Raw genomic sequence first — 19554 nt, forward strand, 5'->3', positions numbered from 1 at the left:
AAAATGCATCTCCAGGCCTTTGCATGGGACAGGTGCTGCCTGCTGTGCTCCTGCAACAACCACGTGGAAATGGAGGTGGTTAACTCTAACCAATAACTGAGTGTAAATTCAGAGGGAGCCTCACATCTGAGATTTTATTGCCATATGCAAATGTACCAATAATTAACTACAAAGAACTGCCTTTAAAGCCAACTCCTGCTTTTTCTTGGCCTGTTACACCCTTGCCCATGAAAATCTTCACAGAGAACAAATCCAGTCTCATCCTGCTCTTTTATTCTGTATGGGCCAAGCTGTTCCTTTCTCATCCAGTACACAGAGATGATGATGATGCTGCTGCTGACGATGGTGGTGATGATGATGATGATGGATAAGAAACCTCACAAGACTTCATTGATTAAAGGAAAGAAATTAGTTGACTCTGGTCATTATTGCTCATCTATAGACTGCTTCTCTTGCAATAAAATCATCTTTATGGTGCTTACTCAGAAAAAAATCCCATAAAAATATTTGAAGCAATCCATACTATGAGAAGACTGGATATATTCTTTTCTTACCAGAGCTAATGGCACAAAGCCCAAACTCAAGAAAACTCTTCACAAGGGTAAAATTATAACCTTGCTTTGGCATTTTTGTAAGTGGAGGTGTTAACACGTTTTACATATTTTTATGATTATATGATTTATTGATAATACTCAGCATATATATAATATTCAACTTCCATTCTCACAATAAATCTGCAAGGTAGGTGGGCATACACTGTTATCTTTATAGAAAGAAAATGATATTCTGGTGAAGTAACATGCCTTAGGCCACTCAATGGAAAGCAGCATAATTTAACAGTCTGGAGTTTCTACCTCACCATGTTCATGAGACTCTGTGGCTTCCCAGACAAGATTCTGAATTATCTTTAGTAAATTTTAAGGTATTCAAAGCTTTAAATTTCCTAATGAATTGATATCTATTTCCAGTTTTTGCTTTATGCAACACTCAGAGGAAATGAGTTGCAACAGGCAGTGGCAAAAGCTTTAGAGCCATCTTTGAGATAGTTGAGAACAGAAATTTATTTAATTGGAGAGAGATTGGAAAGATCAACAGTGGGACAATTTCTGTAAATTATTTTTTCATGTAATCATTGTTTTTCAGCACCACCTACTTCTCAGGCAAAATATTAATTGCCCAAAATAAAAATACACTGCTCACCTCACCATTTATCCTGAAGATTTGGTGTAAATTACAAACACAGAGAAGGAACTTGAACAGCAGCTCCATCCTAATTCACAGACGCAAATGTCTTACCTGGGCTGTTTTTGCAGTTTGATCTGCATGATTTAAAGCTGCTCTGGCATCACTGTCAGAATCAGATTCTGTTTGCCTCGGAGAAGCATGTGGCTTCTTTGCAAGATCTGTATCCATATTATATGAGTATCCAGGCTTAGAAGTAGGAGATAAACTTGGCTTTGTGACAGGTGAACTGGGATCTGCTCTTGTGCTCTCTGTGGATCCTATACATCCCAGCTTTTCTTGCTCTGAGAAACCAGGGGTACTCTCTAAGCTCTGGTGTCTCTTCTTGTTGTTATCTTCACAAGCAACTGTGGGAGACATATCCTCTTTTTGATCACTGACATGTGCTAAGTCACTGAAGTCTAAAGTGTCAGTTATCAGCAGTTTCTTCCTTCCCAACACAGGCTGCGCTTGTGTTGTGTCTGTACTGCTACACTTCCCAATTTCTTCAGACGCGGAAGTCCTTCCGGAGCTCTGCTGGGACTTCTGCGGATCCGTATCACTTCGAGTCCTGCGGGAAGAAGGGGAAGCTGTGCTTGGGCTTAAGTGGTCATCAGGAGTCTGATGCTCGCTCTCGGATTCGCCGACGCCGCTGTCGTTTACGAACACGGAGTCGTCCTGCGAGGCGAAGTCGGCCAGAGCGCTGTCCGGCGGCTGCAGCTCGGGCTCCCGCTTCAGCTCGCTCAGCTCCGCGTAGAACTTCTCCTGATCCACAGAACTGTTGGTGTCCGTTTCATAGTTCCCCACTTTGTATGTGCTCTTGCTGCTGTTCTCCTCTATCTGAACCACGTTCAGCTCCTGGCCGCAGAAATGTGCCCTTATCTGATAGAGATAGGTCATAACAGTCAGTTTGTCAGGGATGGCCAACAAAACCATGTCCGAAGGCTCCAGCAGTCGCGATATTCCCAAGCTGGCAAACCCGTCGTAAGCCTTTAAAGACAGACAAAATAAAGATCACAGTGTGGCAGTTTCTTACCCATCATGACATCTCAAAAATGCAAATGGAAGTTTCAGTCAAAATAAGCAAACCTAAAACACATCCAATATTACAGGGAGAACATGGCTCTGAATCAATTACTTATTCTTTTGGCTCCATTACAGTCATTACTACTTTTTGGTGCACCATCCGACATCCAGCTCATTGATTTGTCCTGATGGCTTCTACACATGTCCTGGGACATCTTCATAGCAATGCAAACTGAGAGAATGTAACCAGCAAAAACACTCAAATAGCATTATTTTAAATATTTTTAACATACCTCAATGCCATACTATATTAAAATCTTTTGTTACTCAAAATGGTAACACTTCTATGAGTAAACAGCTATTCACGAAACTGCAGCTTGAAAGCCCTTGTTTTTGCACTAGGAAAACCTACCAATATCTTCAATGGTTCTCACTCAAGTAGCAGGAAACAAGCAAACAAAAAAAGTCTAAGAGCTGGACCAGGAAAAAAAAGGAACTCAGGACAGCTTTTTAAGATAAGGAACAAAGATATAAGAAACACGACACTAATCCATCTTGAGCTTTATCATTCATGATCAACCTTCTGCCTTCTATTGGTCATGTAATTGCAGTGATTCCTGCTGATGAAAAACTATGTCCAGATAGTCAAAAAGAACACCACCACAGATTACTTGACACTAGACATAAATCACATTCATCCATCAAGCAAATGCATTCTAAAAACATTTGTTGATGCCAAATTTATAAGAAAGAGAGAGTGAAAATCATTCCCATTTCACTTTACTTTCTAAAAGCTGAAAAGTTGCAAGCCTCCCACTTTGTGAGGCCACATTGTCTTCTTTTACTGCTGGCCCTTTAAGTGAGTGGGCTTGGTGCATCAGGTTTTTCTAGTTTTGAAGAATTAAAGCCGTTTCTCAATTTACAATTAATTATTACTATCCTGGATTAACCTTGGAAGACAATATTGTGTTTCAAGGAAGTCTTTAAAAGGCCTCCTGTTAGCGTAGATGCACTCAGTTAAAGCATGTGGGCTTCTCCTCCCCCAGGAATCCTGCAGCTCCTTTTCACCGTCTCCTGAAGGGGCTTACAATGTTCACAGTTGATCCTACACTATATTGAACAAAAGCAGATGCTAAATTTAAGACATGGATGAGAAAACTGTCCTTTCACAAGGAAACAGTAACACACATCACTGGCTTCAACTCTTGAACTTTACATTTTTTCCTTAATTTCTTTAGTTTAAAAAGAATACAGAAAAAAAATAAAACAAATAGGTTTTTTTTTAATCTTCTTGGTTTTTGTATTACTAAGTATTCAACAGTGAGACAGAATGTGGGGCCAGGCTGGCCTGCTCCTGGCAGACCCAGATATTTTGTTTGCTCTGAGAAAAAGAGGCTCTCTCCTCCTCCTTGCAATGTCATTCCCTACTCAGTGGTCCAATAGTTTTCATTTCAGCTGCTTTTCAAACTCTGCTTCCAAAAGCTGGAATTTATCTTCCTGAAATTTTGCATGCCTCCCCTCGTGCTCAGGTATAACTTTGCAAAGCACTTTAGGTGAAGTCATTTTTATATAATTGTAACAAATGATTCACTGAGTTTATCTAGACATAGAAATGGTCTGAATAATTTATTTTTAAGTTCTTCTGGGGCTCTCCTCATGCAAAATGATTTGGCCTAAAATCGTTGCTGGTATTTGGTGTAGTATTTCTTGGGAGGGTTTATTATGATGAGAGACTGTTATGGCATTTATAAATACAGAGGTGTGCTTAGATATAGGAGCAGCAGTGGCAAACATGACTGATGTATTTGCTGGTACAAAACTCCAGATGGAGCAGAACAGCAGCAAAATGATAGGTGAGAGGAAATGGCAGCAACTTGGATGGTAGAAGAGGGACAGCTGTCATTTACAGCATCTTGGGAAACAGAGCTGGAGGAGCAGGATCAAGCTGACTATGGAGGAGAGGGAGACAAGATGGGTGGAACTGAATGGCCATGAGAAGCACAGAGAGCAGCGAGTTAAGGGATTTGGGTGGCAGCCTAAGGCATGGCAGACAGCAGCAATGATGGATGCTCATACCACAGCAGAAACCAGGCTGGGCACGGACACACAGCGAGCCACCCGTGCGGTCTGTGGACTAAAGGTAATGCCAGCATGTGTTGTTTGCTAAGTGGGTCAGTGCTGATTCAGTGGCATAAATAACTTGTTACCCCACACTGCAGGTAGTGGGAGTCACCATCTGAAGAATGACAGGACTTAAGGACAGGCACAGCAGCCAGGGCAGCCAAAGCCCATAGACATGACTTGACCTAGACTCCTTTTACACTCTCAATTTCTTGTTTATATGCCAATAAAACTAAATTCTATGAGTATCTCCCAGGGTCTATAAAATGAAGGTGAGGACAGTGTTTCAGGTCTCAGGAAAGGTACTTGCTTAGAAGTAGCACTACAGCAGGATTGAATTTGAGATGATGGATATTCTCAGTACAGCTGCAATCACTTTTTGTTGGCTGCTCAGTTATTCTGGTGATGCCGGGATTAAACACAGTTATTTCCTGCTGATGCCTGACACCTATTCCCCATCCCCTCTCATTCTCATCCACATTTTTGCTTCTCTCCTTTCAAAGTACACTAGAGATGTAGATTGGCATATCAGGTTCTACAGACAGTAGCTCTAGAAATAGCAATGGTGTGTTCTGGATGCGTCCATACAGCACTATGTGATGGGTTCTTCTTCACTACTAGAAAAGCTGCGAGTTTCCTGATAGTCCAGTATATTTATAAATGCATCATATTTCTAATTAGTTTGTAATATGGTATTAACAGAGAAAATTTTCCAAGTCAAATTATTTTTGTCAAACAGAGGCATAACTCAGCCTCAATTTTTGCAAATATTTACTACTCTGCATGTTTAACTCTGCTTCTACATTATCCTACTGTTGCCAGCAAGCATCCCTTACACATGCAATTTGATTGTGGAATGAGATGAGCATGAACATCTATTATAAAAACATTACCTCCAGTTTAAAGGTAAGGAATATTTTCCATTTTGACTCAATACTACCCCTGTAAGTCTGAATTCTTCTATTTAAATGTATAATTTAAAAAAATTCCTTTTAAAAATGGGATATTTTATTAAGAAGATCACTCAAGTTCAAAGGTATTGAGGAAGTTTTTAGAAATGGCCAAGAACTGGAGAGCATCATAAAAATTGGAAGCGCCAATTGAACATCCAAAAGATATACTCACATGATAAATGAACCAAGCTTCTCTAAACAATTACTAAAACCAGAAATTCATTACTAGCACCATGCTGTTGTGGCCTTCTCATTCCTTCATCTTGTCAAAGATCCAGCCCAAGTTTTGTTTAGTAGCTTATATTTTTAAAGTGCAGGACATGTTATGAGAAAGATAAAATATTTCTAATGTTGGTAAGGAACTATAGTGCCAGCATGCTGTAATTTTAATACATTTTCCATTAATTCAAATTTAATTATTATTTCATAATACTCAAATGGACATATTAAATCAAATTAGCTGTTAAACACTACTAGGAAGGCAATATGGATAGTTAGCTGTATCTGAGATTTAAGTAGAAGCACAACTCTTTAGACCAGCTGGGAAAGTATCCCTCTAATGTTTCTAATTTCCCGAAAGATAATCCTGGTTTCTCCTTTGTTCCTGATAGAAATTTGAATTTCCAATGTGCACCAAAAATGCCTTCCAATTCAGACTGATGCCAATGTAGTAGTTGTTTGGGATTTTTTAAATATATGTATATTCAGGACACTAAGCCTATTTATCTATCTCCCAATAAAGTCTTTTTCTTTTTTTAAAATTTACTGACAAGCTGATTGACAGACATCAATTGGGATCCATCAGCACAAGCACCACAGGCAGTATTCCAATCATTTCCCAGCTCTGTAACACACTGACATATTGGCCAAGATCAGATGTCACAGGTAAATACCCTTTTTTATTCAGCATCAGTGGCAGCACCCAATCGGCAAGTGGTTGGTGTGTGTTATAAAGAACCTCTGATTACATGCCTTTTTTAAGAGTGCATTTCCATCCCTAATTATACACAGTATTTGCACTGAAACAGTTGTCAGGAAATCTTAAGATTTCCTCTTTTTTTAAAATTAAAATACTAACAAGGTCATGCACTTCTAAAACATATACTCTTATGGGTTAACTTTTAATCTATGGGTTTTCTTTTGGGGAGAGGAAAAGGCAGAAAAACATTAAAAAAAAAAAAAAGAGAGCTGCTTTAGACAAAGAAAATCATCCTATTCATCCAAAGATGTTATTTTAATTGGTTAGGAGGAATCGTTGTCAAATGTGTTACATATCTGCATGGAATTTCTAGGCAGCCATTGTTGGCAGTGCTGCATTCACTCCAACCAAGGGCACACGGGGTTATCTGGCAGAACTGTGTGAGACCAGGAAATAAATCTGCAGGAAGCAACTGAGATACTCAGTGTAGCTGTCAGGCAAAGGCTGGCAAAGTGATGAAAGAAAAAAACTGCACAATAACAACAATCACTATTTCTTCAATTCTGGGAACTATATCCTGTTAGAGACAGGCTAAAAAGTTCACTGTTTGCCATCACAGTTTCACAAAGAAAAGATGACTGATCATACTGCTAACATTTTTAATTAATAATCTATTCTTTCTTTTTTATAATCCAGCTTAATTAGGCCAGACGCTCAACAAAACTTGAAATACAAAAACATATGGTCACAGAAAATACTGTGATGGCACAGATAATCCACTTAGGTCATTATAAGTCCTCCTATTATTATGAAAAAAAAAATACAATCAGCCAAATACTAATTAGATAGGAGCAGGTCAGAGATATTTCATTATTTATAATACTTAAGTACTAAATTAAAGACAAGTAACTCCCTGTCTAACACCTAAGTGTGCAGGCACATTAAAATATAAACCAAATGAATTTTAATAAAGCACTTTCAGAAATTCCACATAAGTAAATAATATTAGATTGCAGATATGTTTGCTATATAATATTGAACTTGGTAATTTATTCAAAGTATATTTTTATACCTTCATCCCAGTCAAATTTAGTGCCTTTTAAAGCAATATAAAAATAAAATCACAGCTTTAAGAAGGCAGATACTTAAAACAATTTTCAGATGATCTTCAGGAACAATTTTATTATCAGTGACTCACATGAAAATTGTAATTTCTAAACATGTCCCTAGGGCCCAACTGAAGCTTGTAACATCTAAAATAGTGAGCAGAAATAAACAGTCTTCCAGTGATCCCCAAACTGAATTCCTGCTTCTTCCAGAGAAACTTTTTACATCTTGCACCTACAAAGAGTGGTTTAAAACAGTTGCACAGCACAAGGCTATTAACTATTTTGCCAGCATTTAATTTATTTGTAAAGGAATATGTCAACACCTTTTATCCTAAACCTCCCACATTGTGCACACTACTTCATTCAGTTGATGCAGTGTAAGAGTAAGTGTAAAATTCCATCTTTAAAAATATAACAATCACTATCAAAGCAACATCAACAGTGCCCAGCTCCCAAAGCCTTGTTAAAGCAACAGCAAGAGAAGCCTTGTGTGCCACAGGCCAAGAGCAGTTATATTTTACATTCTTTTAATTACGTGTCTGATTGGAAAAACCAGAGCAGTGCTCACAGAAGGCTGGCCAGGCCTCTACTCTGCCCTCACAGTTAATGTAGGCCATACAAATATTAAACTCCAATGCCAGCCCTGCACTAGTTGTGAATGTTAAAACCATGACAAACTCGAGTCAATAACACATCCGATTTGAACCGCGGGAGGCTGAATACCTTCTGTGAGCCACAGTTATGACCTTACAAAACAACCACACTTCCCCAAAATTAATAAAAACCTGCAGCGAAGTCAAAATTGAGGCTATGGTTTTGTTTTTGGGTTTTGTTTTTTTTTGCCTGGCAGTTCTTACCTTTTTGTTGTTCTCTTTAATATCTTGAGGATTCAGGGACTTGTAGTCACTGAGGGGGAAAATGGCACAGTGGGTATATACAGTATTTGATAAAAGCAGCAGTTTTAAAACAAACTAAATCTAAAAATTTGACATACAATAATATCATACAGTAACTAGCAATTTCACAGCAATTCAATCAACAAAACTAATAGTGTGGAAAATTAAAGGAATAAATAAATAAATAAATAAACACCGATTACATGTTTCATTGCCTGAAGCTCTCCATCTAAAAAAGAAGTTAAGGCAGGGACTAGAGGCCAGCCTTGACAACCAAATTTACCAGGAGGTAATCCGTCCTTGTCAGCATACAAAGAGCTTATTCCTCTCATCTCATTTCAACACTGGTGCAATTCTCATAATCATCTTGAAGTCAGTTCTTTGTATAAGATTAAGAAGAAGAAAAACAAATCACAGAGAGGGGAGAAATAATTGTTTATACAACAAGGGAGAGCAAAGAGGTCACAAAGTTTGAGCATTCATAAACCTGGTTTCTTAGAAAGGACGGTTCCCTGCTTGAAAGCAAAGGGTAAAAACAGTTCAGCACCTAAAACACACTGGTATTTCATTTTCAAGTTAAAAAATTGTTCAGTATTTCTATGAGAGTTAGCTTAGGCAGGCAAAGAGTATAAAACTTACATTAGGTCTGGTCTAAAGTGATGTAATATTGCACAAAAGGATAAACCGTTTCTCCACGATGTGGTGAAATTGGTGATTTTCACTCCCCTATAGTTTTTTGTAACTTCTTTGCACCACACGAGCAATGACTGACTAGCGTTTGGCTTTCTCCCCAAAACAGGACTTGGTATTGGGCTTGGCTGGAGAAAAAAAAAAAGAAAAAAAAGAAAAGAAGATAAAAGAATTTAATGGGAGATGAGAATTAACATTAATTGACCTTACCAGATGATCTGTATCCTTTGATGTGAGTTTAGGTCCTTCACAGCTGTCAGTTTACAATGACTGTAACTTGCAAAAGACACAAATCGTGAGTTATTATCTACAGTTGTTGCCCTAGGCACTTGTCTCCCAAGGATGCAGATATACAGGATTCCAGATCTACACAGGGGAAGAGGCCAAGAATTGTACCAGTGGAAACACCCGTGCTGAAATACGGCACAGCCCTGCACAGCCCATCACACTCAGCCTTGAAAACACTTCCCAAAATGCAGCCATGGAAAAGCATCTCCATGAGCCCTTTCACAATCAAAGTCACGACACAGGACTGATGAATTCCTCTGGTACAGGCTCCAGAGGAGAGTTTTTGGTGCTCTTTCTCCGCCAGCGAGGGATTGCATAAAGGTAATTATGGCACCGTGCTTCTGAACAGCCACTTCCAACCGTACCCGAAGAGCTGCCTCTTCCAGGCTTCAGCTTTTCTATGTGGAAAAGGAATTTTGGATGAAAACCCTTATCAGAGGGTGGTTTCTAACAAGTGTCATTAGCTAACAACCATGAGCTAATAACGACCATTTCCAAAAAAGTTACTTTGACCCTTTTAATAACATTTTTGTGGGCATAAACCAAGAAATAAACTAGAACACTTCAGGCATTCGGCATTTTTCAGACTATCCACTGCTCCTCAAATTCAGCATACTGATTGCAGCAGCTGTTTTCAAGACATACACACTTATTTTCCTAGAAAAATACTGTCATTTTAAAAACTTCTTAGATCTAATCAAACAGGCAGAATGTGACTGATGCAAATCCTACATTTGAATTACAGTGAAAGAACTGAGATCCCCTATTCTTTGAATACAATATCATTTAAAGCATATATACAAAACAAACAAGCTCTTCATGCACTTTAGAGCTAGAGAGTTCCCAAATTAAGACAATTAAGAGCAAGTAATTTACTATATCACAGCCACTTTATGGTCAAATGGATTTACTTGTTATTGTCTATTTGTGAAAGACCAACGATGCCCCCCCTTGACTGAAGCCTGTCAGTGCTCAGCAATTAGCTGCTATCAACTCATTTGTTTTCACTGCTTCTGGGGAAAAAAATAAGTGCACAGAGCTGGGGAAGTAATTTTTGATTTACTGTCAAATCAGCCCTAAAATGTTGTTGCATAAACACACGACCTCCTCAGCAGACAGAAGAACTGCTAACTCATTAACAAAGTGCAAAAGGTATACCTTGCTGAGACTTTTTTTTTAACACCCCATCATATGTAAAAAATAACTTGTTAAAAAGTGCTTACATTTTGTAATCCTGTCAACAATTCAAATCGGCATGAACAAATCCATTAACGATGAGACAAGTATCTCCAAATACACTGAATTAAGAGCTTTAACAGGAATATACAAAATAGGGAAAGAAAGCAGCAATAAATTCTAAACTTTACCACACACAAGATTTTAATCAGAGAAACGAATATTGCATAGGAGCTGCCAGAATTTTACTCCAGGTTCAATGAAGTAATTAAGATGTTGTTTTTCTCTGGTTTTCTTTACAGCTTGAAGCAAAAACCAGTAACCAATCATTGACCTCAAATTTAAGGTGCTATGTTACTTAAAATATATTTGCTATTATAACTTACAGACATGGAAATAGCACTACTGAGAAAAAAAAATAAAATAGCATTATCAAATACTGGAAAGGTGATATTTTAACAAATTATTAATGCAAAAAGCTACTTCTTCAAATCATAAAGCATTATTTACCAGATATATTAAATATTAATTATAAAGGCTTAATACTTGTTGCTGAAACTGTCAACAAAAATGGTAATTTTTCCAATCACCACCTAAATACTTTCTGGTTAAAACTGAAATTGCCTTAGGATATTGCCATTTAAATTACTTTACTTTAATTACTTATCTAACAAACTGAAGATGTAACTGAATTTAAAACCAGATTTTACAGAAGGAAATACAAAGGTATTAAACCAATAAATTAAGCAGAATTTCATACTTTATGTAAAGATTTATTCTAAAATTATCAATGTTTAAAAAGATGGACTGCAATTCCTTGAAAATCTGGAGCTTTTTTCTGTGTTTGTCCTTCCACTTTCGTCAGATTTTCTGAAAGCACTTTTTCCAGAATGCAGAAGATTTAGGACGTGCATAATGTGCATTACACACAATCTTCTCTTCTCTTACCTGATAAAGCAGAAATTGTATAAGGTTTTCTTTCCACACTTATTAGTCCATGTTTTTTTGATAAAGGTGAAGTTAATACCATGACAATGTTATGGTCCTAATCACCACCTGCGTCAAAGCTTTCATTATTTAATCTATGATAAAAGCATTCAACTCCAGACACAATGGAAATACAGAAGTAAAGGCAGAACTGTGTGTGAGCATTTGACAGGCCTTCAGAGGAGTTTACAAATGTTAGTTTCTTTTTCGTGTGTGTGAAAAATCATTATGCAAAACATTTTCTTTTGATATTTGTATGTTGGGCATATTAATTACTGGCTTGGTGCAAACACAGTTACTACCAAGTGCCTATTTCTAGCATGTATTTGCTCTACATGATTGGTAGGAACTAATCAGATGAAATGAAAATTTAATAACCTTTTTCTTACATCATTCTTTTCATCACTGACTACACAATTCTTCTAAACGACACAGCAGTCACGACTTGCCTTTTTGAGCTCAAAAGCTGAAGTCCCTGAAAACTCGGCTGGAAATGCCGCTAGAAAGCCCAAGATATCCCCAGCAGATTGCCAGAGCTGCTCACTGATCAACAGGTTACGGAATCCAACACAACTGGCTTCTGTCCAGCCGTGGGGCAATGCACGGCGAGCGCGGAGGTTCCAGAGCTCGTCCCTCGCAGGGTAGCTCAGATCTAAACGCAGCACCATGCGGATGGATTTATCAGCTGGAGTCAGCACTGGCTTCGGGATATCTTCGTTTCACACTCAACAAAAGCACTGAAGTCTCTATTCTTCTTTTTACACATTCTGGAAGCTCAGTTGATATGTTTTATAGTGTGTGCATTTTTTCTCTTGGGAGATTATCCCATCGGACCATTATGTTAACAAGAGGACAATAGCTTCAAGTATTAGGCGGCATACCCACACTTAAAAATATTCAAATAGTTGTTTTTGCTGCTCTGAGGAACCCAGCACCAGGCACAGTGATGGCTCACAGAGCGAGGGTTGAGCTGCATCTCTGACACAGGCCAACACTCAGGAGAAGAAAATCAAGACTGGACCTGTGATGAGAACATGGGGCTATGGGACTGTGACACAGCCAGGATGAAGAATGTAGGGGTTCAGCCTGAGGACCTCAAGGGCTTGTAGACATGTTGCATGGGGGTAGAGGTGTTTAAAGAAAGCAGGAGTGTTGAAGCCCAGAGGAGAAAGATGCTGAGAGGAGTAAGGGAAAAAAAAAAAAATGTAATCTAGGTGGAAGACTTACGTGGTTTGAGTTTTATATTAATGAACACAACTCCTAGAAGAGGAAAGGAGCTGAGACAACCACCCAGGACTGGTAATTAAGTGCAAGAGAGGAAGCTCAGGTTGAGATATGGCTGAAAGTCAGAATAGGGAAGACCTACAAACAATGAACAAGCAAGTTTTTTCCCTCAAGAGGCAAGTATAGACACTAGCCTCTAACTTATTTGACTGAGCAAAATAAAAGGGATTTTCCCGTACCCCTACCAAAACCACGACGCTGTCTGGGCTGACTGAAAATTGTGCAACCATTAAAATGCAAGGTAAGGTAAATGAAAGTAAGGCACAAGTAGGTGAGTGAAGATGTGCAGCATGTGGCTGGATGTACAAGTCCAGGAAACTCAGCTGAACGGCACAGTCTGAAAAGCTGTATAAAGGTGCAATAGAAACAAGCCACCAAATACATTTCAGTCAAATAGGTAATGTGTTCAACATGCATTTGATTTTGTTTATTCTGGGCTGTGGAACAGTCTGGGTGTAAGTCAAAAAGTGGTATCAGGAATTTCTAATACGATATGGGAAGAGTCTGCAAAGATAAAATGGAACAGCTTTCAGTTTTATTCCAAAAACAGAGAACACATCCTCATGACCCAGTTGTGCTGAGATGTCCTTTACTTAGGGTAGTTAGGTATTTTTTATATAGGAGGTCACCATAAGATTACAATTTAGTGACACATCAAAATACAAGTGGCATTGCTCTTTGCTTCTAATAAGGGAAGATCTTGCATGTATTAGAAAATACAAATTTCCTTGAAAGAAATGTTAATTCTGCTATTCTGTTACTCTGAGAAACAAACTGATCCATTTAGGAGTACATCCTTTAACTTTGTGCTCTCTATTTGCATGGTTCCTACTGTCCCTAAAAACAAATGAGATATGAAAACCCAGCTGCTGGACACAAGTTACACTGAATTTATTTCCTATATATGATTAATAATGAGCATTTAGGTAAGCTCCAGGTTTCATCAGCAGCAGACATCTCAAAACTTCACCTTCCTCACTCTTCTGATTGTGCCTACAGCTAACGTGGATACGCAATAAAATACAAACTTTTATCTCAAAAGCCTTAGGCATAAGCTTTAAATTGCTTATCATTTTACAAGTTTAATTTTGGCACAACCAAACCAGCCCATGTTCAATCACCCAACACTCAGACATCTGAGCTGACACGATGCCCTCATGTTTTAATGTGGCAAGGTGAAGAGGAAGGTGAAATCCTTGGGACACACCTCAAGTTAGCAGTTGGTCAAGCAGATTGGATTATTTAATGCAAAAGGGTTTTCAGTTGCCTGTTATATATTTTGATGGCCAGGAGTCTGGAAAGAGCTTTTCCAAACCATACCTGGGCAAAGAAAGGAAAGCAAGCCCGCAGATGGCTGCCTCTGGTGACTTTTACTCTGAGCACCCAGGAAGTGATCTGGTAGAAAATTACAGTATGCCATCATACAATTGAAATGTGCAGATGTATATAACCTACAGGCATCCAGTGCACAAAGATGGGAGAGACTGCAGTAACAAAGGCTACTGCTAAGTACTTAATTTTGTAACTTTTGTAATTATCTGGTAGCCTCCTTTTGCTTTTTACTTTGTCTAGTAATGAAGTAACATTTTCTTAGCCGAGTCTTTTAGGGTTTTGGTTTGGTTTTCATTGTCAGGGATTAAAAGGATGAAAGAAGCCAAGAATTCAGAACTAAACTCTAAACCTTCAGAACCAAAATTCACAACACATCAACTGCTGGACAATTGCCTCGTTTGCGCAACAGGACACAAGGCTGTCTGCTCATGGCAATCAATTAAGAGCAAGGCAGACGATTTATTTCCAGATGACAACCTCCCCCGTGGATGTTCTTAGCAGAGAAGAACAGGACTGCACAGGAGTGTGGGCAGCTACCTCACCAAGCTGAGAAGCCCTAAATTTATTAGCTAATTGCAAGGAGAAGATTATGTTAATGAACTAGTAAAAGGGAAACAAATCTGAAACATAATGAATTGGTTACTTATGCGGAAGTAATTTCACCTGATGGTCAGTACAGCCAGGAAAAAAGTTACAGTGATCTCCTTCTCAGACTGAACTATTAAAAAGGGATTGGCTGAGGCTCACCTAGCTTCTCTTCCCTGAGGTCGCATAATCTTTGTCTTGAGCGCCGTGTTTTCAATTAAAAATCTCAAGAAAAGGTATGGAACTCATACCATTAAGCAGAAGCCAACACGGAGCTGGGTCTCTGATGATTACACGTATTTATAATGTAACAGTATGAACAGATGACATGCAGGGATGGGGCCTCATTTTTCTGCTCTCAGAAGACAGGCAGTTTCCTTGTGTCCACCTTCCTTCCTCCAGTTGTCCCGGTGGCATGTGGGCTGAACGCTCTGCTCTCATGTAATCTGTGCTGGAAGCCCAGATGAGCTACCAGGATGCTGCTGGTTCACAATCCCTGGCTCTCTGCCACGATGGGAACGTTCAGGGTTTTGGGCAGGTTGCCAGAATTAAGCAACTTAAACCACAGATGAGGAATAGCAATTTTCAAAGCTTTTAACTTTGTTAAATGTGAACTGAACTAGCAAAACGCACCTCCCTGGGCCCAAGGCTATCTCTGCCACATTTCAAAGGCCTGCAGCAAACAATGGAAGTGTTAGAGCTTGTCAGAAAAGGTCAGAAGAATCTCTTCTAAAAGAAAGCACAAGGCAAACTAAAATGAGAGTCACTGCCAATTCTTCCTAAAAACAGTGAACTCTTGTTGCTTTTGCAGGAATTTCTTTTGACAGAGCCATTAAATAAACACAAGTCATTATCCCACTCTTCTGAACATTTCAACAGACACGGTTTTTTCAGGGAACGTTCTGATGTTGGCTCATTAAAGGTGATATTGCTCAAAATTTTAGAGTTACCTATTTTGTAAATCTACTGCATCATTTATATTAATGCCCAACCATAGGCAGATTTATGGAAGCATTAGCCTTTACCTATGAGAAATCCTTGTTTGAAATACTTGAGAACACAACACAGATGCCAGATTTGTGCAGGTATTGCAGCAACAAAGGAAAACAATCTCTGTTTGGGTGTGCTTAGAGCACTCAGTATTTTTAAGCCTGGTATTGATGTCACAGTACCTCTGAAGGCCGTAGTACTCCTCTTGGCTGACAGCGGAAATAAAATCAGTATATTTTACAATCCTGCATGAGGTGCTGGTACCCAAGAGCTGCTGGTACCCATAAGCTGGCACCAAGCATAAAGGAGGATATTCTTAAAGCTCCTGAGGACAGCAAGAGATAAGTGAGAATTTAATGGAAACAAGTTTTTGCCTTGATAAACTACTGCACTGGCAGCTGACTCTATGGAAACAATCACGAGATGGAAATAAACAAAAGTATTGCTTCCCTCCTCAGTGGAAAGGAGAAGCTGTTCATAGATGATGGGGAGACATCTGAAATGCTCAGTACTTTTTTTTTCTACATCTGTCTTTATTCTACAAATCAGATGGAAGTTGAAGACTTGCATTACTCATACAGGCACAGAAAGGTCAGATTTCAGCCCCATGTGGAAACAGCTTAGATAAATCAGAAGCTTTCAGATTAGCTGAACACATTTAATGTAATCCTAAGGTCCTGGAAGAACCAATATGAAACAGCATCCAAAATGAAAAGTCAGTTTGGAAACTTCAACATAGGGGAGAATATTAGAAGTGCAGGAAAAGACTACATTTCCTTCTAGTCTTTAAATGCGTAAGAAAAAGGACAAATAGCAAGAATGCAGACAAGTAAATGAAAAAGAGGTGGAAAAACAATTAAGGCCCTTCTTAGCATATGAAAGTTAAAAGAAGACAAGCAACAAACATTAATTTGTCATCAACAAATCATGACTAGCACTCCAAGTTCCTTCTGCAAGAGGGAAGCAGGGAGTAGAGAAGCATCACATAACAGATTACAGATGTAGCTGAGCTCTTTTAATTTCAAGATGTTCTCCTAAGGAAGCATGGAAAAAAGAGCCTTAATGAGACTCATATAGGTGCAAAACAGGCTGGAAAACTATACCCAAGACTAGTTTTAAGTGATTCTTGGAATTATGCATTGAAAGGGGTTCTGCAAGAGTATTTCTTAGGTTCAGTGTAAGTCTGAATTAGGAAGGTGAAGGATGCACTGGACAAGAAGCTGAGATGGACATCAAATGCACTAGAAGAACTCCAATCACATAAAAAGGAGTCAAGTTCTGAAAAAAGCAGTATGAAATTCAATAGCTACAACTGAAACATAGGAAGGAGTAATCATTTACATAAATGCAGGATAAGGAAGAACTGGTTAGGTAACAGCTCTTCACAAAAGGGTATGGAGGAAACAGTCTATTCAAGCTGAACATAAAGTCAACAACATCAGGTGGTTGTGAAAAAGACAAACATTGTACTGAGATGTACAGACAGGAATAAAGCTTGCAAGATCAAGACTGCCTCTCTCACTCCACTTAGCATCGACAAAACCACATCAAAAATTTTACATTTAATTTTCCCTGATGCAGAGTGTAAGGAAGATGAGCCCAAAAAAATTGGAGGGGGGTGGGGGGTGGGGAGCATGAAGAAAGCTGAAGCACATTTAGGTGATTTATGGTATGAACAAACTATAGAGGAAAGTAACATGGTAAATCATCAAGCATGTAAAATTCCAAAGAAGAAAGCAAACCCTTTGACCCCCCACACCAGTGTTTACAAAAACAAAGTTATAGGCTTTAGTTGCTAGAGGTCAGACATCAGGAGGATAAATCCTTAATGCAGCAGAATGAAAATGAAGCACTCAAGACTGCCTGGGAAGGCCATGGATGTGGATGCTTCATTACTGTTCAACAACAGGTTGCAGAAAACTTTCATTTTCTAAAGGAGAACTTAGCATTTGTGCAAGTAGAAAGACCAAGTGATCTTTCAGATGCGTTTCAGAGCAACCATTATCTGTGTCTCTTACCTCCAGAGCCTACAGCTCACACAGGCTGCTGCTACCAGGGAGCAGGAGCGTGGCAGAACTTCCTTCCATGCTCTGGCTGCACAGGAAGGAAGCTGGAAAACCCCTAATTCCCACCAAGCAACACTTCACACTGGCCTCTCAGTTCAACCACACACCAAAACCCCCCATTTCCCATTTTAATAATTAATCCTTGCGTGGAGGCCCTGATATTACTCATTCCATAAGGAACTCATGCACCAATTCCCCAATGTTAATCAGATTTCTTGCAAAGCACAGCATATTTTGGTTTTTTCCCTGGCACACATCTATCTGAATACACAGGAAGTTCAATAACCACTAACAACTCTCCAAATTAAAAACTGTACACTGAAAAACTGACAGTTTACAAGTGTCTCAGATGTTTAGGAGACCGGCTACTGACTATGAGCCCACCACTCCAACTGCTCCTCGTGAGGACTGCCAGAGAAGAAGGCTCTTTCCCAGTCAGCACGTTTCCACAGTCACAGAGCCACTTTAAAATCTAGGATACCATTACAAAGGTTTTGTCATCTGCAAGGTGAGAGTTCAGGTCAAACCCAGGACAACAGTCAGAAAAACTCCACCAATTACAGCTGGGTGAATTTATTTAGGCAAACAGCAACACGCAAGCAACACTGGTAACCAAATCAGCTCTCAGCCACAGCAGAGATGTCACAGACTGAACTGAGAGACAAAGATTACCTTAGAGGGTTTTTTAAAGAAAAAACAGGATGACAACACTTGAAAAAGCCTTCTCTACCAGAAACAGAATGCTTCACTCTCAAGCACCACTCATAAGCAACACAGAAAACAAAAAAGCATTACTAAATAAAGCAAGTGAAAAATTAAGGAATGACAGGCTTGAATATTCTTGCTTTAGTTGCCCAACAGAATGAGCACTATTTAAGCAGTGTGAAGGCAGATTGTTATCTTTACCTCTCTGAATAGCACCTTATTCTGTGAATGGTCCCCATGGAATAACAGCCACTACTCAAGGATTCAATGGCTTAATGAACATAACAAGACTGGCACAATCTGGAACTTAATTTGCATGCAGTTTGAATATTTTTGCTTTATTAGTTTCATTTCAAAATAAAAATACATGTAAAAGTAACAGCAATTCAAGTGCCACTTGGCTTAACATATATTTTTCCAGGAATGCTTACATTATTCAAATTTGCTAATTGCTAGGACTTGTTCAGCTAAAAGGAGAAATACATGTTAAATGAAAATATCCTTTTTGTTTTATAATATGCAATTAACACAAGCTTTTCTAGCTTCAACACTGTCAAATCTATCCTCTTGAAAAATACACACATAATTTTCATGCGACAAATTAAATTTGGTGTGGTTATGCTTTTAGCACTCAACAAGTAAAAGCTTGTAAATGAAAAGCTGAAGCATAAAGGTATGGCAAGTCTCATTTAAGAAATCAAAATGTTTGGGAGAGAGGAATTCTCTCCTGCAGAACTCAAGAAAAGCTGGTAATAATTAAATACTGCCTCTGATTAACACTTTACACTACATGTTTATGTTGAAAGTCCTTGTTTAAGCAGACCATGATACAAACCTAATCAAATCACTGAATTTCATTCTCTTATGATGCCTGGCTAATAACCACACAACAGTTGGAAACTGTCAAAATATTTTACAGCTCAATTGTAATTCCCATCCAAGTCTAAGCATGCAGTAATTGGGCGTTAGCCACGTTCCAGGGGTGTTACAGCAATGCACAGCAGTCAGATCTTCTGCGTTTCATTTTTTAAACACATGTAAAACTCCTAAATGATCCCTAGGATCTACTCCATAAAATTTTGAATTAAGCATTAGTACATTGTCCACAGAGATAGCTTTTTTCATTAATTCGATATAGTACTGATGTTAATATTTTAAAAATTAGCTTGATATTTGGAACTACAGAATTTGTTCAGCAGCTTTTTC

At 38.7% G+C, this 19554-nt stretch overlaps 1 protein-coding gene across 7 annotated transcripts in view; it reads right to left on the reverse strand.

Moving 5' to 3' along the window:
- Positions 1 to 19554, reverse strand: part of EHBP1 (EH domain binding protein 1) — a 206213-nt gene that overhangs the window by 71264 nt on the left and 115395 nt on the right. For all 7 annotated transcript variants that reach the window (XM_084202227.1, XM_084202226.1, XM_084202225.1 and 4 more), the window contains exons 11-13: positions 8885 to 9063; positions 8207 to 8255; positions 1297 to 2211 (exon numbers count right to left, since the gene is read on the reverse strand). In XM_084202227.1, coding sequence (XP_084058353.1) covers positions 1297 to 2211; positions 8207 to 8255; positions 8885 to 9063 — 1143 coding nt within the window. The remainder of the gene's footprint in view (positions 1 to 1296; positions 2212 to 8206; positions 8256 to 8884; positions 9064 to 19554) is intronic.

The sequence above is a fragment of the Fringilla coelebs genome, assembly GCF_963513975.1.
Source record: "Fringilla coelebs genome assembly, chromosome: 3".
Lineage (NCBI taxonomy): Eukaryota > Metazoa > Chordata > Aves > Passeriformes > Fringillidae > Fringilla > Fringilla coelebs.